The following is a 23,855-nucleotide window of genomic DNA, read 5'->3' as shown; positions in this document are numbered from 1 at the left end:
TCTTAATATCCATACATAAATTGACCCAGCAATTCCACTTCTAAGGAATATATCCGAAGCAAATAAATCAATTGGTATGCTTAAGGATTTAACCATAAGAATGTTCTTAATGATATTCATTTCCTAAATATTTATTAGGCATTTACTATATGCCAGGTATGGAGGAAAAATATGTGTGAATAATGAGAAACTGCTTACAAGCCCAAAGATAATAGACTGCTGAATAAACTGCAAGGTATTCATGTGACAGAACATTACAGGGCAACTAAAGATGGAAGAGAAGACAGTTGAAGGACATGAACAGTCGAGTAACATGGTAGTTCGGAGCATGACATTTGGAGTGAGGGACCAGACTTGACTCTCCCGTGCCCCAGCTTTGATTTTTGGCAGTTTACTTCTCGTCTCTGAGCCTCAATTATTTCATTAATACCATTGAGGATAAGCATACTTACCTTGCCTGATTGTAGGTGTGATGGTACAAGTGAAGCACTTAATACAGTTGTTCGTCTAAATGCCCATCAATGATAGACAGGATAAAGAAAATGTGGTACATATACACCATGGAATATTATGCAGCCATAAAAAAGAATGAGATTATGTCTTTGGCAAGGACATGGATGGAGCTGGAGGGCATTTTCCTTAGCAAAGTAACACAGGAACAGAAAACCAAACACTGCATGGTCTCGCTTATAAGTGGGAGCTAAATGATGAGAACACATGGACACATAGAGGAGAACAACACACACTAAGATCTATCAAAGTGTGGAGACTGGGAGGAAGGAGAGGATCAGGAAAAATTACTACTGGGTACTGGCCTTAATACCTGGGTGATGAAGTAATCTATAAAACAAACTCCCATGACCCAAGTTTGCCTATGTAAGAAACCTGCACATGTGCTCCTGAACTTAAAATGAAAGTTAAAAAAAAAATAAACTGTCCTTGGTATCATAATTAGTGCTCAATAAAGGATGATTAGTAGGATTATTTGTTGACTATTTAATGTGAAAATGTCATAAAATCATATATATATGTAGTATAAGACCTGTATATATGTATGTAATGATAAGAATTACAGAAATTTACTGTAGATATTTACATCCGTATACAAACACATCTATATACATACATATACACACATATACATTAGACATCAGTTTTATTATCTATCGGTAATGAGTTCAGAGTAATGTTTATTTCTTTGTAACATTTTTGACATATTCTAGGTATTCTATAGTGAATTTTTTATTACAAATTTGTTACCTACATTTATTATTATGACTATTATTATTACCATTGTTTTAAAAAAACAACAAAAAGACAGGGAGTTTTACGCAAGGCAACTTAGTTATCCATTCACTAGATATTAGTTAGCTTGTTAAATGCTTTCATCAGCTTTATGAGGCAGGTAACATCTTATTCCTCATTTTATGGTGGGTGAAAATGTGGTTGGCAGGTGGTCAGCATTGTGCCCCCCACTTGGAGTGAAGCCATGGAGTTCATGCCTTGAACCTGCATGCAGTGCGGCCTTTCAGTCACAGACTAACATTTGTTCTTGAAAACGAGGTTCAGTTAGCAAACCAAACCCAGGGTACTATATCAACAGCATGGGGACTGGCTCTGGCTTATCGGTGCTGAAGTCCCAAAGTTCTTTCTGCTTTGGGACGAGACGCAGACAGAACAAGAGGAGAGACCAGATGAAGTGGCCATAGATATTGAGAGGGAAGGCATTGGTAGGGAAGGAAGCCACGCGGGCTGACTCTAGACATTAGCTAATTGAGACAGAGCTTTGTGATAAATGAAAACCGTTTGGTACCTCTCCTAAGATTCTGACAGCCGCGAAGTCTCCAAGTAATGTACCCTGGGATAGATTTTGACTTCAGTTTTAAAGTTCAGATACATTCCTGTCTCCTTACCAGGTTCCATCACCTATCCATTTTTTTCAAACTTTCTTTTTATTGACAAATGTGAAAATGGTTACTTTTTAAGTTACTAAAAAAATACACTTTTGCGGGGGTGGGGGAAGCAAGTAAAATAGAAGTTTATACAGGGAAAAAAACTACTGTTTTTCAGCATCATTAGTCTTGGTAAATGCTTTTTGTGCCCTTGCTCATGAGTCCTCACAACTCCATGGGCTGGCGTTTATTTAAATGCCCCCAATTTATACACGAGGGAACTGGGTCTTAAAGTTATCTCATGTTTTGGTCAAGGCTGACTAATATTCTGTTCTATGCCTGTGCCTTAAAGTACATAGCCATTTCCCTATGAATGAACAGATGTGCTATTTCTAATATTTTCACTATTATAAATTATGCTTCAAGAAACATCCTTGTATGTATATTTTACCCATGTTTATCCAAGAGTATCTATCTTTTGAATCCATAAATTCCTTATTGTTAAAGAGAATGCGTATTTTATATTCTGTATGTTTTTTCCTGCTTTTAGTTTTCCAACACTCACATATAATGAGCACACACAAGCATACATGCACACTATTCCCAATTCCCATTTACTAGCATTTATCATAGGACAGGCATCGCTCTAAGTGCCCCACATCCCTGCACATCCCTGCACCTTGGCCGTGTTTTGAGATGAGCAATCGCGTTATCATCACTGTCTTCACAGACGGGGTAACTGAGGCACTGGGGGCAGAAAATCACTTGTCATAGATTCTATGTGCACTGATCTAATCACATGGCCACACTTCTTCCCTTAGTCATCATGCCCTTCTCCTGCATCTAACCTATTCGGTGTCTTTTCCAAGGCTTTCAAGATGAAGTACAAAGTTCATGGCAACAAAGAAAAAAATATTGAATGATGTGGCCTTTTTCAGGCTGAGGTATTTTTCCCCACAATAGGGAGCCATAGAATGTTTGGTATTCAGGAGTTATATGGTGGCATCTGGTTACTGGATTAGACACTACACTGTGTTTGTTAAGAGACATTGGGCTCTTCTGCTTCTCCAAATATGTTAAAGACTTCCCTGGGGTGCTGGAAAGGAGATTGGCAAAGATTACTAAGGGGATTTAAGGTAGCTTCTGTGTAGAACCTCCCTCACAGCCCTGCCCCTTTCCTAAACTGGATTCTCAAGACCCTATCTAACGGCCCAGCACCTGCCCAAATATATTTAATGTTTGTTTAAGAAGAAGAAACCAGTATATACTACAGGATTCCCAGTAGCCGGTTTATTTTAAGATCAGAAGAGCCCTCTGCTCCTCTGTCTGGGGCCGAACTATGGGCTCCCTGATGGGTGGACAGCTCTGGGAAGTGGTGATTTTGGAAACCAAGCCAAAACAGTGCCTTGCGCTCCCCTGGGGCAGTTAAATAAAACCGTTGGAGCGAGAAATGGGAAGTAAGCCTTCTCCCTCAGGGCCAGGTCTTAGGTCACACCCTGGAAAAGGGAGAGTAGGATCAAAGGTCCTTAGATCTAAAGACACCTGAGACATCATGTTCCAAGCTCCCTTAGACTCAGGCTCAACTCCCATTTATCAACCACCTGCAGGATTTCATATCCATAAAACGTCTCATTTATGCTTGAAAATAAGTTCTCATATTGATCAGAAGCACAGCCTTGAAGTCAGGACTGCCTGGGTTCAAATCCCAGTTGTATCCCCAGCTTTGTGATTTTGAAATAGTTGTTTACCCTCTTTCAGCTTTAATATCCTCTTCTGTAAGATAAGGAAAATAGTACCTGCTCCAAAACTCGTGAGAAAGGAAGGGGTTTAACGTGTCTGAAGCATAGTGCACCAATGGCAGCACCGAGGGAAGATGGTACTGCTCATGTTTTCCACACGCACACTACCCTGGCTTGTTCCCAGGTCTGCCTGACTCCCTGGTCTGTGCTCTCTGCCTAACGCACCAAGCCTCTGTAGTCATGCAGCACTTTCTCCTGCAATCCCTTTCCTTTCTTTTCCAATATTAGCCATGCGATCTGATCAACCTCAACAATCTCCTTCTTTAGAAACCTTCCTGGTCTCCTGCCTTCTCCTGCTTCCCCCTCCAACCCCCGCCACCCCCACCCATCCGATGCTGTCTTCCTCCCTTTATCAGTGATTGACATCACAGACTTCAGCAGCCTTGTAACAACCTTGACTCATACATTGGACTGATCTTGACTCCATAACTAGAGTGGTACCTCTTCATGGGCAGGAACTTTTAAAGTTTCATCTTTTTATGCCCTTTGGCACAGAGCAGAAATGTAGTAGACACTCAGAAGATTTGTTTGAAGGGCAGTATCACTGCATCAGTTAATAGTGAAATTAGTGAATGAATGGGTGAAAGAATGTGAAGGAATGAATTGGAACCAGTGAATGCATCAAAGAATGAGTAAATGAGTGAGTGGATGAACAAGTGAATGAATGAATGAATGAATGAGGGATACTGAGTGGAGGGTGAGGGAGGGAGGGAGTAATGGAATTGTTGACTTAGTGCCCAGTGGATTCGAGGCCCATGGAAAATAGCTCATCTTGCCTGTGTCCTTTGCCATGACCTCTGGGCTGCTCTCTTCCCAGTCTCAGCCATACTTTTTCAGTTCCATCCACCCTCCCCTCCCTCCTGTTTCCTCTCACCTGTCTCCAGAAGTGATGACGACACTAATTTGTTCACAGGCCATTAACTCTTGAGCGCTAGAAGAGGGCAGCCCTGAGTTGGCAAGGAACAACTTGGGTGCTGGCTCTCGCGCCACCAAGAGCCGTCATAACTCTCTCGCATACCTGCCTGCCCTCACGGCTTGGTGCTTATCTCTCCCTCTGCCTGCTTGCAGATGACGACTGTACAGACTCCTTCACGCCCAATCAAGTCGCCAGAATGCACTGTTACCTGGACCTGATCTACCAGAGCTGGCAGCCCTCCAGGAAACCGGCGCCTGTTCCCCTCGCCCCCCAAGTTGTGGGTCACACAACGGACTCTGTGACACTGGAGTGGTTCCCACCCATAGATGGCCATTTCTTTGAAAGGTGAGTGTGTTCTGTGTAGTGCTGATTTCCTTCTCTCTCTCCTACCAAGAAGAGGAAAATTTGGAAGGGAAGCAGACTTGGAGAAGGATTTTGCGGTATTTCTTGTTATTGTTCAAAAGATATCTCTTCTGCCACCTAGCACAGTGACTGGCACATATAAGCATGTTGTAAATTTGGGGTCAGGGAATAAAAAAATGATTGCTAATAGAAATGAATGAATAATAACAAATATTTTTAAGTGAGTGGGTGCTAAGATTCACTGTTTGTTATTAGAAACTTGGAAACCTCTTTTGCTACAGCCCTCCTCTGGAATGGAGGTACTAGTCATGTCTCCATGAGCTCAGGATTTGTGATTGCCCCTGGTTAATGGGCAAAAAGGTTTGTATTATATTAATTATTTTATATTATATCATATCATATCATGTTTTACATATGGCATGTATATATATATTTACGTGTGTATCACGTGTGTATATAAGTACATATTTATATATATGAATATATATACATATAAACACAATTTTTGACTGTTCCAAATGTTTTTTTTTTTAATTTTGTAGAACTAAAGGTGGAACTTTTATAAGACTTGAGAATGATAAACTGAGGCACAAGATACCTCTAGCCTGCTGCCCTGACTGTTCATTAATTAACCGTATGACCTTGAGCAAGTCGCTTTCTGTCTCTGAGCCTGATTCTCCCTTACTTGGAAACTGGATCTAATGATCCTACAGTGGCTTGAAGGTGGAGACCTGCATCAAATGGTCTCTAGTGATACCTTCCCCCATGTCGACTCCTTGAGGAGCTCAAGCTCTAGGGGGACCAGAGTTAAAAGCATCATGAAAATAGACCAGGATATTTGCATCTACTTGGGAATTTTGCCATAATTCAGGGAAGATTAGTGTATTACCTCTACTCCCAGCCCTTCTTTGGGATGCTTTATCTAGTATTGGTGCTACAATATTAATGATGGTAAAAATAATAACCATGCTAATAATTAATTAATATTACTTTATTGTAGTTGCTGGGATCTATCAAGTGCTTACTTTGTTATGGAGTCTATACTAAATGTTTTATATACAGAATTTTCATTTAATCTTTCTGGTAATGTTGTATAACACAAATCATCTTCCTCATTTACTAGATAAGAAGAGAATTGGAGCTAAAAGAGGCTGAAAGGTGACCAGAGGGTCATAGAAAGTGGTAGGGACTGGGCTTCAGCTCCTGTTTTGTAGTGTCTTATCTTAGACTCCTATGTCCTTTCATTAAGTTGCTTCAAAGCTAGAATTAGAGAAAAGGCATTACACCTCCCCTGCTGCAAAAAAAAAAAAAAAAAAAAGCCACAAAAAGAAGCAGGAAATTCTTATTTGCAAGTGTATTTGTCTGCATTTGTGTGCTTGTAAAAGACATATTTGGCAAAGGATCTAAATATACACTTCAAGACACACAAATGGCCTACAGCTATGTGGAAGAAATGCTCAACATCACTAATCATCAGGAAAAGGCAAATTAAAACCACAACTCTGTTAGGATGGCTATTACCAAAAAGGTGAAAGATTACAAGTGTTAGCCAGGGTATGGAGGAAAGGGAATGCTTGTACACTGGTGGTGGGAATGTAGGTTAATATAGCCAGCATGGAAAATAGTATGGGGGTTCCTCAGAACATTAAAAATAGAACTTTCACATCATCCAGAAATCTCAATTCTGTGTGTATATTTAAAGAAATTGGCCAGGCACAGTGGCTCACGCCTGTAATCCCAGCACTTTGGGAGGCCGAGGTGGGCGGATCACAAGGTCAAGAGATTGAGACCATCCTTGCCAACATAGTGAAACCCCGTCTCTACTAAAAATACAAAAATTAGCTAGGCGTGGTGGCACGCGCCTGTAGTCCCATCTAATTGGGAGGCTGAGGCAGGAGAATTGCTTGAACCTGGGAGGCGGAGGTTGCAGTGAGCCGAGGTCACGCTACTGCACTCCAGCCTGGCGCCTGGTGACGGAGTGAGACTCTGTCTCAAAAAAAAAAAAGAAAGGACTTGAAATTAGTATGCCAAAGACATAGCTACACTCCCATGTTCACTATACATTATTCACAATAGCTAAAATGTAGAAGCAACCTAGGTGTCCATCATCAGAGGAACAGGTAAAGAAAATGTGGTATACAGATGGTCTCCAATTTATGATAATTTGACTTCCACTTTTTTGACTTCCCAATGACAAAAGAAGCAATATGTATTCAGCATTGCTTTCAGTATTAAGAAAGTATAAACCATTTGTAAGTTGAAGATATCATAAGTCAAAAGTACATTTTTGACTTATCATACTTTCGACTTAAGATAGGCTTATTGAGTGAGTCCTAGCTCCATTGTAAGTCAAGGAGCATCTGTATATACACAGTGGAATACTATTCAGCATTAAAAGGGAGAAAATCCTCTCATTTTCAACAAAATGAATGAACTTGGGAGACATTATGCTAAGTGAAATAAGCCAGGCGCAGAAAGACAAATAACTACATAATATCACGTACACGTAGAATTTTAAAATATTGAATTCATAGAGGTAGAAAGTAGAATGATGACTACCAGAGGCAGGTGGGGTGAGTGGGGAAAGGGACGATGTTGATTGAAGGGCATAAAGTTTCAGTTAGATGGGAGAAATAAGCTTTAGTGATCTGTTGCACAGAATGGTGACTCTAATGAATGAAAATGCATTATATATTTCAAAATTGTGAAAAAAATAGATCTCAGATGTTTTCACCAAAAAAAAAGTGTGAGACATGATGGATTTGCTAATTTGCCCAATTTAATTGCTCCACATTGTAAACATATATCAAAACATCACATTGTATTCCATAAATATATATATAATCATTGTATATTCATTAAAAATAAAATTTAAAAATTTTTTGAAACATATTTAATCACAGTACCACATAAAATTTGGGCACTAATTTTTCGTCATATTACCATCAGTGCCTGAGTCTAGATTCTTTTTTGGCAGCTGGTAAGTGTGATCATGAGGGAAGGAAATGCACTTCCTAAGCTCTCTGTAGAGACTCCCCTTCCCCTGCCCCAGCTACCCTCACTGGGAGTGCAGAGCTGGGTTTGGGAAGCCTCATGTGACACTTTAGAGCTTTCCAGCAGCACATAGAATTATTTATTTTTTCTGTGGTGATGAGAAGTATCAGACTTTTGGTCAAGCCTTGGCCTCCATTCCACTTAAAAATGGAAGTTTTGTGAAGGAAGCTTCCTATGTATGTGTTTAATTTATATTTCACAAAGTAGTTACTATCCATTAAATAAATACCACCTGATTGTTGGAAACTTATTGGAGGGTTAATTGTTGTATAATGAGATATGTCTCTGTTACATAGTGTCCTTAGCTTCAATCAATATGTTTTTAATAACATATAGTCGGTTCTTGAGGCTCATACAATAGCTATTCTGTGCAGTTTAAGATTTCATAACATAGTTATCATATGTTAAATTAAAACTGACATTTCCAAAACATATCTAATTAAGGTTAGCAGCTATGTTGACCATAGTCTATGGCTAAAAGAAGTCAGTTCAGAAGTTCAGTAAATTGTTGTAAAGAAATGGAACTGTCTTTCATGTATGTCACTCTCCCACACACGCGGAATTCATACTCATGCAAATTGGCTTAGTAGAAAGTGTACAAGCTTTAATGTCAGGTCATCCATTTCCCATTCTCAGCTTTATCACTCCTGGTTAACGGGACCTTGGGCAAAGCTATCTCACCTCTGATCCTCTGAGTCTTCCTCCATCAAAATGTGCTAATTATGTCCATGTTGCCTGGCTTTCAGCAAAGTAACTGTGGAACACGAAGCACACACACTCTGTGTTCAAGGAATATCAGCTCCCATTTTGTGCAACATTTTCCAGAGCTATTTAGCTACTTGAAAATTCCCTTTCCCTGCAAAGCCTCTGGTGTTTTCCAGTACATCCATCAATGCCAACCTCTCACCCCTGGCCATCCTCATGTCCTCATGCTGTTCTCACATCTGTGGTCTAAGAGAATACAAGGGTTTCCCTTAAAAAACATATTCAGATCCTCCCACAGCCTGTGTCCTCACACATGGGTAACTGAATACATAATTTAAGGCCACCCTAGTTTTCCTAACTCCTTTTTTTTCTGTCTTGCAAACACATGTTGACTTGAATGGTTTCAGTTATCTGAACGATTGGCCATGGTGTGTTGGAAATAGTACTGGACTGAAAACCAAGAGACTTGGGTCTGAAGTCTTTGTGACCTCATCCATTCCCTCTGCCTTTGGCCCCAGCTTTCTGATCTGTAAGCCAAAGATGTCCTAGCCTTTCTCAACCAAGGTTCCTCTTCTAAATTTTAGGACATGGAAAATGATTTGAGTAACTATTTCCTAATTTCTCCCAAAGATGCTACACAATAAGTACCATTTTAGTTTCATAGGAGACAAGTTAATTCATTATATACAATGGATGCCTTAGAGAAGCACTGTCCAGTAGAATTTGCTGCAATAATGGAAATATTGGCCGGGCGCGGTGGCTCAAGCCTGTAATCCCAGCACTTTGGGAGGCCGAGGCGGGTGGATCACGAGGTCAAGAGATCGAGACCATCCTGGTCAACATTGTGAAACCCCGTCTCTACTAATACAAAAAAATTAGCTGGGCATGGTGGCGCGTGCCTGTAATCCCAGCTACTCAGGAGGCTGAGGCAGGAGAATTGCCTGAACCCAGGAGGCGGAGGTTGCGGTGAGCCGAGATCGCGCCACTGCACTCCAGCCTGGGTAACAAGAGCGAAACTCTGTCTCAAAAAAAAAAAAAAAAAAAAAATGGAAATATTGTATATTAGCACCAAGATTATAGCCATTAGCCAACTGGGGTTTGAAATGTGACTGGTGTGACTGAAGAATCAAATTTCAAAATTTTTTAAATTTTAATTAAATTAAATTTAAATAGCCACACATAACTAATAGCTGCCATATTGGACAGCCCATACTTAGATCTTTAAGCTTTGATTTTCATGAAACCCAAGTAAGAAAGATGAGCTCTCCCAGCTCTGGTATCCTGCATGTCTATGATTTCATTGTGTATGTTTGTGTATGTTTATGTGTAGATATAAGTATCCATGAAGAGAAAATGAATGCCAAAGGTAGGAAACACATATAATTCCCACATGTGTAGGACATCATACCTTTGCTGTCAGCTGGATGATGATTTGTTCACTCATCAAAGTATTTATTGGGAGCCTAAGACGTATCAAGAATTCACTGAAACTCAGGTGGCTTTTTGTGTATCACCCAAAATAAAACATCTAAAGGATACAGAAAAAAAGAATGATTGGCCATTAAGGTCAGCATGGTTACCGAATTCATCCCAGGACATCTGTAATCCCAGTGTCAACCTAAATCTAGTCATGTGACTCAGAGCCACTATGCATGGATTGTGGTCATCCTAAGGGAACTCTTCCTTCATTAGCAGTGCTAAGAAAGTCTCTCTCTCTACTCCTACTTTTCTGCATATGAATGTATTTGTATAATTGTTATTATTGCTACTCCAAGAGTAACTCATGTATTTAAAATATGTGGAAAATTTAGAAAACCAGGAAGAGTAATAATACAGGGTGGGATCAGTCATCCTATATTCCATTGCCCAGAAATTGCTCCTGATAATATTTTGATTCAAAAGGTTATTTGAACATTGAGATACTGCTGTAGATTTAGATTTGGACATGACTTTTTCACTTAATATTATAGCTTGTACATTTTCCATGAAGTTGCATAATCTTTATAAATATTTCTGCAATAACAGCTTACCATTCCATTAAGCATATTAACCATGGGCTATCTAATGATTCTCTTATCACCAAATATTAATATTAGTGTGCTTGCAAAACAAGATGGTTTCACATTTACAATGATAAGGCTGAGAATGCAAAATCTACAATTTGAAGGTCTGCACTAGGTTAGTCATGAGTATTAGCACATGCCTAAATGACTGGTATCCATTCATCCATTCATCCATCCATCCATCCATTCATCCATTCATCCATCCATCCATCCATCCATCCATCCATCCAGCCACTTATACTGACCAACACTGTAAAACAAATTGTGTGCTGTGCCCTGAGAGAAAAAAATGATAGTTATTAGATATTGACTTTGTCCTCAATGACCTCACAATCTATTGGGGGAAACTCTCTTGCATGCCAAAAAACATGTCTTCACAAGGAGATGATGTCCAAGGTGAAGTTGAAAGAGGAGAAACATCACCCAAGTGAAAAAAGTCTGCAGAGGGGATGTGGGTAACATGACACAATATGATAGATAGGCAGAGCTTATCATGGAGAGAAACAAAGCTAGAGCGAAACAGAGGATAGTATGAAAGAGCATTGACTACCACATCACAGGGCATTAGGGGATAACAAGAGATGTAAGCAGGGGCGTGACCTGTTCATCCTGAGGTTTGGAGATGATCTCCTGTCAGTGGAGTGGAGGTGGAACGGGGAGCAGCAGCACACTGTGATGCTCACAAGCACATGGTTCCTGACTGTGTGAGCTTAGAGGCATAGAGAATGTCCCTGTAAGGGAAAAGCCATAACGCTTCAGACCTAGTTTCTCCATTGCATCCTTTCAGGTAGCCAAAGCACAGAGATTCTTCCAGGAATGATGAAAGAGTTATCATCAGGACCATTGCACTTTGAGAAATAATGGGTTGGGCTGGGACATTTCTTGACATCTTCTCAAGATTTAGTTTCCAGTCCCTCTGCAGAGGTCACTCAGATTTGCAGTTTTTGGTTCACAATAAGACAGGAGAAGAGGATTCATTCCTCTCCCTTCTCCACAACTGCCTCATAAACAGATGCCAAATCTGGAAAATGAGTAGGATCCCAGAGACTTCTATAGCCAAAGGAAGATTGAATCCAGATACACAAGAGACAAGTTGGTAGGGGAAGCCATCATAATATTCCACTTCTGGGACTGGTCCTATTGAGGAATTGGCTAGCCCCTTGGAAAGCTGCTAAAATCAATTAGATGGCATGGTAGAGAAACTACTTTTGACTGTAAAATTGAGGAGTGACTCATCCATCCACAGAATGTCAAGGCTGGAAGGTTCCTTAGGCATCATGTAATCCAGCCCTCTTACTCTCAGATGAAGGAACCATGGCCTCTTTATATTTAATGCCTAAAACACAGGATGGTGTCTGGCACATAGTAGGTACCTAATAAATACTGTAAAAGGAGTAAACTTTGAGAACGAAATGGAGCAAAAGATTTTCTCATAACTACATTGCAAATCCTCAGTGGAGCTTTACATGACCGATAAAATTAAAATTATTGCAGGTGGTAAGTCGTCAGCCTGTTGACTTTGTGCTGCTAAAATTCAGAGAAATCTATACATCATCAGAACATAAACCACTTAGGCCCAAATGAGGTTTTTGCTGGGCAATGGAGAGGCATTTCCCTCACAGTTATTTCCAGAAGGCTTGGCATATGTAGGAGAAAAGGGGGAAACACACATTTGCTGTGTTCTCTGCCCCATTGACTCTGGCCTAGCCCCATCGGTTGCCCATTCAATTGTTCCTAAGCCGGTGCATTTTCCCTCTTTCCTTGGCCTCCTAGAGAATTGGGATCAGCATGTGATCTTTGCCTGGAGGGGAGAATCCTGGTGCAGTATGCTTTCAACGCCTCCTCCCCAATGCCCTGCAGCCCATCAGGACACTGGAGCCCTCCTGAAGCAGAAGGTAAGCCAGCCTTGTGGAAGCTCATTGACAGGTGGAGTGTGCAAAGAACAGCTCTTCCATGGAGTTTTATGATTTTTACTGGTCTTTCCCATGTACCATTTGATTTGATTAACATCATCCTGCAAGGTTAGTAGTCAAGCACTTACCCATTTGACAAATACTTTTTGAGCACCTGCCGTATCCTAATATGTTATTCTCATATTACATATGAGAAAACAAAGGCACTAAGATATTAAGAAGTGCCAAGGCCACGCACCTGATAAAAACACAATGTCCTGGGGTATTTATATATCCTTCAGACCCCAGCTGCTTGTGGTTACAAACGAAGCCACTTTAGAGTCAGTACAAATATTTTGGGGCTTCAAGGCACCAGCAGTCTTTGATTCTTCTTCTGTTATTTCTTAGACTACACAGAGCACTTTCACATATGTTGCAAGTATTCCTTTTAATTTCTTCCATATACCCTCTCTTTGGGATCTAATTACTTGTAAGACACTTAAAGGAAGTGCCTTATGATTGCCACTGTTTTGGGTTCCACCCACTATTAGACTCTTCCCTGCACAGGGGTGTCTCCCAGGCTTCCCAAGGAACCAATGATCTCTGTGCTTTCTTACATCATCATTAAAATTAAGAGAAGAACACCTTTTGCCAAATGCTTGTTGTCACACTTTGTCACTTGGCCTCAGAACCAGGCTGGCAGAGGCTCCATACTTTCCTCTTAGTCTTCCGTCTCCCACTCCCTGGTCCTTGGGGATGTACACATAGACCCTGCCCCCAGCCAGTCCCTCTTGCTCCTCTGCAGGTCAGCTCATGCCAGCAGTCACTGGGTGAGGACACTATTACACCAGCGCATCAGAGGGAGCGGAATCAGTCTTCACACTGAACACCAGTGAGAACTCCTCCGCTATCCTCTATATTTTTAGAAAGAAGGTTGAAAAGAAAAAGCCAGAGATAGAATAAAGCAAGGGGGAAGGATCAGAGAGGAAAGCGAAACGACGGCCCTGCACTTTATTTTTTAAAGTAGCTTAAAATAAAAATGAGAGTCAAACTTGGGAAGTCTAAACAAATCCATCTGGAATGTAAAGCAAGAGGGATGTCTGGGAAAAGCCCTCAGTTCAGCCTCACAGATTCACAGGCTGTCAGACCTGAGAGAGACGCCTGGGGTCATCTGGCCTGGGCTCCCCCCAAGTGCAAGAATCCCCTCTATGTGCATCCTCACTGAGGTTTCCTGGTGCCTGTTCAAACTCCAGTTTTGTTTTTTTTTGTTGTTGTTTTTTTTTTTGAGACGGAGTTTCGCTCTTGTTACCCAGGCTGGAGTGCAATGGTGCAATCTCGGCTCACCGCAACCTCCGCCTCCTGGGTTCAGGCAATTCTCCTGCCTCAGCCTCCTGAGTAGCTGGGATTACAGGCACGCGCCACCATGCCCAGCTAATTTTCTGTATTTTGAGTAGAGATGGGGTTTCACCATGTTGACCAGGATGGTCTCGATCTCTTGACCTCATGATCCACCCGCCTCCGCCTCCCGAAGTGCTGGGATTACAGGCGTGAGCTACCGTGCCCAGCTCAAGCTCCAGTTTTTTAAGAAAGTTCTTGAAATCTGCAATTGTAATTTTTCCACCCAAACTGAACCCACTTTGAGTTGTCACAGAGAATGTGTGTCTCTGCCACCTGACAGCATTTTGCATACTTGTATCTAGTGAACCTGCCTCATTAGTGACAAACACAGGCACTATATGCTGGGCACTGTCTTGGGCACATGGGCAAGGCGGTGCTGACTGTCTGCTAGGGAAGTCAGATAAGTAAATGGGCAATTGCCATTCAGTGTGAACAGGCTTATGGTAATAGAAGTGCCAGGTAATGCTGGGGGCCCATAAGAAGGGGACCTCATGCAGAATTGGAGACTCAGTCTTCCCACAAAATATCACAACACTATTAACAAGGTGCATTTGAAAATGTGAAAGAAGATTGGTATGTTCACAGAGTGGCTGTTTTCTAAATCTAGTTCAGAGGTTTATGGGGTTCCTGGAGGCTTTTTTAGGGTGTCCTCAAAGTCAAAAGTATTTTCATAATAATACATATGACATCATCTGTTTTTTCCACTCTCATTCTCTCATGAGAGTCCAGTGGAGTTATCTGATAGACACATGACATGGGATGTCATTTGTGCTCTGATAGCTAATGAAACACACTCTTATGTTTCATTGAATTTTAAAATGTCATAGCTTTAGTTTATAATACAGAAACTACTAATAGATACAACCTGCATAAGCAAAAGCTCAGTATGGCTGTAAGAGTTTAAGTAGGTACAGACGTGAAAAACAAGGCAGAGGTAGGTTTTCAGGTTTGAGAGGTACTTGTAAGGTAGAATTAACAAGCACAGTGATGCTTGGTTCCTTGGGAAGCCTGGGAGACACCCCTGAGCAGGGAAGAGTCTGATAGTGGGCGGAACCCATAACAGTGGCAATCGTAAGGCACTTCTTTTAAGTGTCTTCCAAGTAAACAAGAGGTAAGACGGGTGAGATGGACAATGGCCAGGTGAGGATGGGTTTGGATTCACACTGAGGGCAGTGAGAAAACCACGTGCCTTATGAGGACGTGGTATATGGTAAGACCTGTGTGTCATAAAGATTGCTCAGGCTGCTCTGTGAAGAAGAGATCAAGGGGATTTGGTTGCTGGAGGAAGGGAAAGGGACTGTTGCCAAAATCCAGCAGAGGAATGATGGTGGCCTGGTGAGGTCAGTGACTGTGAGAATGGAGGGAAGTTTTTGAGGTTGAGAGGTACGTGGAAGGTAGAATTAACAAGACTCTCCCCTGAGACATCTCTGGCTAAAATTATCTTGCTTTGTTCTACCACTTGTTTGAGTAAAATTGTTTCCAGACATCTCCCCACACCTCCATCCAATGCAATTATCAATTGGTAAAGTTTGCTCCTAGTTTGTTCTTGACCTTTTTAAAGTATGATATGCAGAATGGTGTTCAACAGGAAGCACTGAGGTCTCTGGTTCCCTGAGCCAATTCGGAGCTCCAAGGAAACCCAGCAGCCTTGGGTTTTCCTCCTATGTAAATTTAGTACATGTGGGCCAGGAAAAGACACTGTTCTTTTTTTAGAGCATCCTATTACAGTCTCTGTGATCCTTTTGGCTCAGACCCTTTTAATATCCTTGAAGAAATAAACTTTTCCATGAGCCAAATTCTGCAATTTATTTCTCAACTCGTTCTCATCCTATTTATCTTTGCATGTTTAAGTTTTTAGACTTCCCAAACTAACTTAAAACTCTTAAGTTCATGAGCAATGCCAGACATATCTGTAGGGTTGGGGAAAAAAAACATGGGGGGGGTGCAGGGGAGGAAAAAGAGGAGGACTGGAATGTGATCTCAGCCCTACTATTGATGTACTCTGTTCCCTTGAGTGAGTCACATAGCTTCTCTGAAAATGACATCGTATCCACAGAATGAAAAGTTGAACCATAATGTCCTTTCCAGCTCTAATATTCCATGGAGCTGTAACTTCTTTTTATCCCATATAAACTAGATAGAAGATTCTTCATTTAATAAATCTTTATTGGAAATCTCTTGCATTTCGTTAGCTTCATTTCAAAGAAGGTAAATATAGTCATAGAACCTTCTTGCCTGTGTTCACAGATAGTGGTTGCGCTCCTACCCCTTAGCAAAAACTGTTATTTCATACATGAATATTTTTGAGGTATTTGATGCCATGTTGTATCTGTAGCCTAGAAATTAGATACCTTTCTTGATCTGATTGATTCAAATCCCAGTTAAAATCGCTTATGTAAGTATAAAATAGATCCCAAGTGTTGGGTTTTCCATGAGAGATTAACACATGGCACTGTTTTCATTTTTTTCTCATTTGTGTATTTTCTCTACTTTTCTGCCCAGAATGTTTCAGGTGTGCTTAACTATTTACCTGGAAAAAGCTTGGTGCCAAGTTTTTATAACTTATATTGTGTCAACAGCTGCAGTGTATATATACAAAGATATATTACGGGTGCCTATATAGCGCTTCACAAATGTAAATGCAGATTGGCATGAATGTGTGTAAATACAAATGTCTATACACATATATGACCTTTTTCCAGTGGACAGCCTATATAAACATGTAACTTTTCATTTCATCATCACATAGACAAAAGGTATCTATTAATAATGAAGCAACAGGGCTTTCGCACTTATTTTTCTTTTCTTCTATGTTTATTCTTTTCTTTCCTTCCACCCTTCCCACTCCCCCTTCCTTATCTCCCTCCTTGCTTTCTATGTTTCTGTTTCTCAGCTCCCATCCTCACCTTGCAACTATGTGTCCAATCAATCTTCCAGCTGTGTTCACTTTTTCTCCTTAGGAATTCTGACTTGCCCTCTCCTTGCATGGTTTCTTGAAGTCCATATATTGTCTGCATTAGTGCAATACTCTCCTAAATGGTCTCACAAGACTAAAAGCTCCCTGAGAACAGAGATCATGTTGGGAAATCTATTCTCTTGGAGCTTAGCCTGCCTCTGGACACACACCTGGCACTCAATAGTTACTCTTTGAATACATGGATGGATGGAAGGATGGTTGGATGGATGCATGGCTGGCTGGCTGGCTGGCTGGCTGGATAGATGGATGGATGGCTGGCTGGATAGATGGATGGATGGATGGATGAATAATGTTTGTGTCTTTAAACAGTGTTTTTTTGTTGTTGTTTTTGTTTTTTTGAGATGGAGTTTCACTCTTGTTGCCCAAGCTGGAGTGCAAAGGCACAATCTGGGATCTTTGCAACCTCTGCCTCCTGGGTTCAAGCAGTTCTCCTGCCTCAGCCTCCCAAGTAGCTGGGATTACAGGCATGCCCCACCACACCCAGCTAATTTCGTATTTTTAGCAAAGATGGGGTTTTGCCATGTTGGTCAGGCTGGTCTTGAACTCCTCACCTCAAGTGATCCGCCTGCCTCAGCCTCTCAAAGTCCTGAGATTACAGGCATGAGCCACCGCACTCAGCCAACAGTGGTTTTTCTAAAAGGCGACTCTGATGTCACTCATTTGCTCAAAATTCTCAGTAGCTCTTCATCTATTTCAGCATAAAGTTCATCTTCCCTAATGTGGCATACAAGCCACTTCACAGTCTTGGTTCCACTTAGCTTACCAGCCTCAGCACTTGTTGCTCTACAGTTGCACTCAAAACCATAGTCACCTTAACTTACACTCTCTCCCAACTGTTCTCTTGCTTGGAATACCTCCTCTTACCAACATTTTTTCCTTGTTAATACCTCCCTACTTTCCAGGACATGGCTAATGTATTTATGAGCATCAATTACAGATCTCATCCTATTCAAGGTTTCCAGCCATCCTGAGGTAGGTAACATTACAGTAGGTAACACAATGAGAAACTCCATAACTGATATTTTAACCCAACTTTCATTGCTTCAAAGCTTGGCACACTGCCTGGACCTAAAATATCATATTCTCCTCCCTGCCAGGGAATTTCTAAACCATCTAAGTCTCAGTTTCCTCTTCTGTAAAATGAATTTCATACGACCTGCATCACAGACTTAGTGCCAGTGTAAAAAGACCTGAGGCGTGTAATGTGCTTGGCACAGTGCCTGCACATTGAGGATGGGCAATTCTTGAAGGCTGGCATTATTAATGAGGTTGCTGTTTTGGTTATGGTTACACTCAATGCCTCTTGGGACTCTTTTTTACATCTAAGGGTTTGCCTCTAATAACCAGACAACCACAAGCTTTGTTAAGATTTCTAGTCTTGGCCGGGCGCGGTGGCTCACGCCTATAATCCCAGCACTTTGGGAGGCCAAGGCGGGTGGATCACAAGGTCAAGAGATCGAGACCATCCTGGTCAACATGGTGAAACCCCGTCTCTACTAAAAATACAAAAAATTAGCTGGGCATGGTGGCGCGTGCCTGTAATCCCAGCTACTCAGGAGGCTGAGGCAGGAGAATTGCCTGAACCCAGGAGGCGGAGGTTGCGGTGAGCCGAGATCACGCCATTGCACTCCAGCCTGGGTAACAAGAGCGAAACTCCGTCTCAAAAAAAAAAAAAAAAAAAAAAAAAAAAAAAGATTTCTACTCTTGTTTACTTGCTTGAGCATAATGACCAGATTCACCTTCCTGTCCTTTGGAAGCATTTGGTCCCTCTGTTGATGAACAAGAAACTTGGGAGGAAGGATGAGCCAGGCAGATTTGTCATCTTTGCTCTCCTGTGGCTTCCTACCACTGACAGTCATTTTCTCCAGGGAAGGGAGAAAGATTACGTTATCCCTTGGCAGCTGCAGGAGAAAGCCCATGGAGGGGTGGAATGTTCACCTGGCACCCACCATCAGGAAGCATGCTCTGATGTTCCATGCTGTAACTTTTAACTCGATGTTAACAGGATAGAAGGTCCTTCCTTTAACAAGTATTTATTGAGCATCCACTGTGTGAATTTTCTATGGACCAGGCACACTGTTTTAAGCAAAAGCTACATGGCATTGAGTGAAACACTGCTCTTTAATAGAGGCAAAAATGACAACTCTCTACAGGATTTTGATGACAATCAGATGTGTTAACTAATGACTAGGAGATGTGTTTTACATACTGTAAAGTGCTGCCTTCAATGAAGCGGACTGAATGAATAAGTGATACATGTGTGTCAACATCCCACAAAGTTAAGAGAGTCAGGAACTCAGTGGGTTGGAAAGTAGACAAGAAGAAAGGCTTCAGCTAGGTGGGAAGTCCTACTTGTGTTTTTCCCCTAAACTAAGGGTTGCTTTGAGCCAGAAGTTGCTGCAAATAATGAATGAAACTAGCCAAGAGGAGATAGAGGAAATCTTGTAATTAAATCCATCTTCTCTTGCTCTGATGTATTATATCTAAGAAGTTTCTGTATATTTTCTTGACCCTCCTTCTCTTTCCCTCTTCTCTTCTCCATCTCCACTTGGTGGCTTCTCTCTTTCCTTGGCTAAGCAGAGGCAAGGAGGTTAGAGGCATTTACAGCCTTCACCGGCATAGCTTTTTCACTCCAAATAACTTCCTAGTATTAACGTTATAGTGATTCCTATTACCCTGTAACATTACCACAAAACATTTTAAAGCAAATATCTTTTCTTTTTATTTATTTATTTTTTTTTTGTTATTTGCTTCAGAAATATCCAGGGTTGCCACCACCCTCCCAATGTACCACCGATGCTGAAGAAAAAAAGAATGTGGCTAGGTGGGCCTGGTGACACAGGCCTATATCAGTTACTCAGGAGGCTGAGGCAGGGGGATCACTTGAGCCTAGGAGTTTCAGCCTGCAGTGAGCTGTGATCAGACCAATCCACTCCAGCCTGGGCAATAAAGCAGGACTCCATCTCTTTTTTTTTTTTAAGGTGGCTCATTGGACAACTTGAGGTTCTTCATCTTACCGTCTGGTCTGTCTTTCTCATGAGGCTCCCTTAAACAAATTAGAGCCAATCACTCCATTGAGTCCTGGATCTTTTTCTCAGTAGTACAAGGAAGAGCTCTCTGGGGGTCTAGATGTGATCTCAGCAGAGAAAAATTCAGAAGTTGCTGCAGGCTGAGATCAATGGGGATGAGGCATCATCTCCCTAGGGAAAGAGGAGAAGAATCCCTCCTTCCTTCTCCCCGCTCCTCACCCAACCCTCCCCTTCCTGAGTCAGACAGAACAGAGCGTGGTGAAGCTCAGGGGTATGGAATGACCGCATGTAGGGAAGGGGAGGAGGAGAGATAAGAGGGCTCCAAGACTGCCTTCCAGCTCTGTTATTCATGGTTCTAGACGGTTTCCTCCCAGGTCCTCAGTCTACAGGGTGGATGCTATTTATGCTCACGTATTCTTTGCTGGTGGGCAGGGTGGTTGTCCGGATTTCTGTCAGTCCAAGTGGGTTTTACCAATGGTAGTAATACTATAGGGATTCTAATTTATTCTAATGTCCCCTACATCCAGTAGACAAACTACAGATTTCAAAAAGGGGCAAAACTTGGTTCTAATGCTGACCTTTATACTTCAAGCTGCATGAACCTGATCAATTCACTCTATATTATTTGGGAGCCTATTTTCTCACCTCCTAAATAAGTTCTTGCAAGAATTAAAGAAGTTCAGGGAATGCAGTGGGTGTTTAGCCAATGTGTACCCTTTACTTATTTTCATCTTAGGCAGCACAGCCTCCAAGTAGAAGATGAGGAAGGAAAGTTTGAATATCAACTCGATAGTGAGATGAAAGCAGTGTGACTGGATGTCTGATGATTCATCTGAAATCTGTATCGCAAGGATGGGGATGAGGTGGATGCTGTGTATATAGCAGATTTACCAAGACACCAAAACCTTCCTCTCCTTTTCCCCTCTGTCTAAGTTCTAGTCAGGCCAATTTCTCCTGGGATCCACAGGAAACTCTAAGGATTAAAATAAAGCTCTTTCCTTAAGAACTTATTCCCTCATCTCTTCTCCATAGGTCATCCTGATGTTGAACAGCCCTGTAAGTCCAATGTCCGCACCTGGAGCCCAAATGCAGCTGTCAACCCACACACAGTTCCTCCAGCCTGCCCTGAGCCACAAGGCTGCTACCTGGAGCTGGAATTCCTCTACCCCTTGGTCCCTGAGTCTCTGACCATTTGGGTGACCTTTGTCTCCACTGACTGGGACCCCAGTGGAGCTGTCAATGACATCAAACTGTTGACTGTCAGCGGAAAGAACATCTCCCTGGGTCCTCAGTATGTCTTCTGTGACATCCCACTAACCATCAGACTCCAGGACATGGGTGAGGAGGTGTACGGCATCCAAATCTATACACTGGACGAGCACCTGGAGATTGATGCTGCCATGTTGACCTCCCTTGCAGACACCCCGCTCTGTCTACAGTGTAGGCCCCTGCAGTATAAGGTGGTCCGGGACCCTCCTCTCCAGGCAGATGTGGCCTCCATCCTACATCTCAACAGGAAATTCGTAGACACGTAAGTGCACTCTCTGAATAGGGAGTTTGTTAAGTGGGTGGGTTGTGGAGGAACATGAGGCAGGTCAGAGAGGCCTGGACAGGAAAGGGAAGGATCGTCACAGCAAGACTCATTCTAGGGATTGTAACCCATCATTGGGTGTAGATTTGTCTTAACATGGCAGAGTTGATATCATGAGAAGAGCAATGGGCAAAGAACCATTAGACCTGGATTTGGTGACAAATCTGATGTGTGATCTTAAGCCTCATAAGCCTCTCTTAATCTTAGTCATTCCAATAGTAAATGAAGGAGGTTGGATGAGAGTAACAGTGAGAAAATCATTTATTACTAACGTAAGTAGAAGAACTGAAGTTTGCTAATGATTTTCTTTTTCTATTAAATTGAAGACAATTTATGCATTTTGATTGCTTTTTCAGTGGGTGAATTGGGGGTGAAGTTATAGTAGATTGGCTGGGGGTTGGGCACAGTCCTAGGGATTTGCACAAAAATTGTGCTGGAAAGTGAACATCAACAGTAACAGCGCTTGTTTTTATCTTATTTCCTGAGGCAGAATAGTGGTTCAAACCCATGTGATCCTTGGGACCTTTGCAGCTTTAGAGTTCCCTAACTCTCTTTGGATGCTCACTGGTCTTATGTGAAATAGTACTTGTCTTTCATACTCACTTCTCGGCTGGGGCAGTGGCTCACTTTGGGAGGCCAAGGCAGGCGGGTCACCTGAGGTCAGGATCAAGACCAGCCTGGCAGACATGGTGAAATTCCATCTCTACTAATAATACAAAAAAATTAGCTGGGCGTGGTGGTACACACCTGTAATCCCAGCTACTCGGGAGACTGAGGCAGGAGAATTGCTTGAACCCGGGAGGCAGAGGTTGCAGTCAGCCAAGATCATGCCATTGCACTACAGCCTGGGCAACAAGAGTGAAACTCCATCTCAAAAAAAAAAAAAAAAAAAAAAAAAATTTACTCACTTCTTAAGCCACCTCTTCAAACTTCTTCCCCAAACATCCTCAGAATTTCTGTCTTAGGAGGAAGACCATCTTGTTATGAAGCCATTAGTGCTTTTCCTGTGTGCTAGAATATGGGCTAAGATCCTTGCATCTTTTACTCGTTTCATCCTCTCCACAACCACAGCCCTATTGTTCTTATTTTACAAAGAAGAAAACTGGGGCTTAGAGATGTGAAGACACTTGTCCAAGATCACACAGTTAGGAAGCGGTGAAGGCAAGGATTGGAATTTCATTCTGACTCCTAAGCCAGTGCGCTCAGCTGATGTTCAATTAAAGATGTGATTCCAACTTCTGTTTTAATTTACAAAAGGATAGAAGCTTCACCATCTAATTTGGGTGTCCATGAGATTAGTTACCCAGAGTCTATGAAGTCAATCACCAAACATTTATTGAATTCCTCCTATATACAAGGCACATTGATAAGGGACACTTTGAGTATTGGAAAGAAGAATAGCTCAGGAGTAAGACGTCTTGTCCCTTGCCCCAACCAGTCCACTTACTAATGTTAGATAAATCAGTCAATCTCTTTGAGCCTCAATTTCCTCCTCTCTGTGATGAAAATATTGAAGTAAATGGTTTCCATAGGACTTTTGTGGCTCTTTATTTGGTTCTAAAATAATATAAGACAATCTCTGCCCTGTCTATTTGAAAATATTTACTAAGCCAATTATTAATGGAAACCAAGTTCTAGGGGAAACTTTTAATCTTTTTTAGGGGCAGAACCACTTTCAAACACTTTACCAGCACTTCCTTTTACATGCTAGCAATTAATGTGCACATCACAGGCAAACTCTTGCTAATTCACTGGATCAGAGATGAAACACATCTGTTTAAGAACTCAGAAAGAGCACTTCGTTTATGTTTGAGAACGTACTTAAAATTTTAAGGATGGTCTTGCCTTAAAAACATTCCATAGCCCTGTCTCTTCCATCTCCTCACTTGTCTAGACTGGTTGAGTTCTATAAATATGCTTCTACTTAAGTTTTCTTTATAAAACAATGGAGGGAAGAAATAATAGATGTTTTAAAACCTCAGTTTAAACTCAGGTTTCATTTTTTGTGTTGAGTTATGACCCTATGAGAGCTGCCATGGGTTGATAAGTGTGGAATGGTGAAAATTAAACTGAATAAATGAAAGCACCCTTAGTGATTTAGCTTAGTTCTATTCTCAGCTAAATCTCAGCTAAATCACTAACTGGTTCTACCCTCTTAGGTGAGTCACTTGTCCTT

At 41.6% G+C, this 23,855-nt stretch overlaps 1 protein-coding gene across 1 annotated transcript in view; it reads left to right on the top strand.

Moving 5' to 3' along the window:
* Nucleotides 1-23,855, top strand: part of PAPPA (pappalysin 1) — a 224,488-nt gene that overhangs the window by 34,765 nt on the left and 165,868 nt on the right. Inside the window, exons 4-6 of the mRNA XM_012472748.2 lie at nucleotides 4,760-4,952; nucleotides 12,566-12,687; nucleotides 21,121-21,619. Of these exons, the coding sequence (XP_012328171.2) occupies nucleotides 4,760-4,952; nucleotides 12,566-12,687; nucleotides 21,121-21,619 (814 nt within the window). The remainder of the gene's footprint in view (nucleotides 1-4,759; nucleotides 4,953-12,565; nucleotides 12,688-21,120; nucleotides 21,620-23,855) is intronic.

This window comes from Aotus nancymaae, unplaced genomic scaffold, assembly GCF_030222135.1.
Source record: "Aotus nancymaae isolate 86718 unplaced genomic scaffold, 86718_ANA_hifiasm-v0.15.2.pri h1tg000003l, whole genome shotgun sequence".
In the NCBI taxonomy this organism is placed as follows: Eukaryota; Metazoa; Chordata; class Mammalia; order Primates; family Aotidae; genus Aotus; species Aotus nancymaae.
The sequence above is the reverse complement of the archived record's forward strand: the minus strand, read 5'-3'. Positions and strand labels throughout refer to the sequence as shown.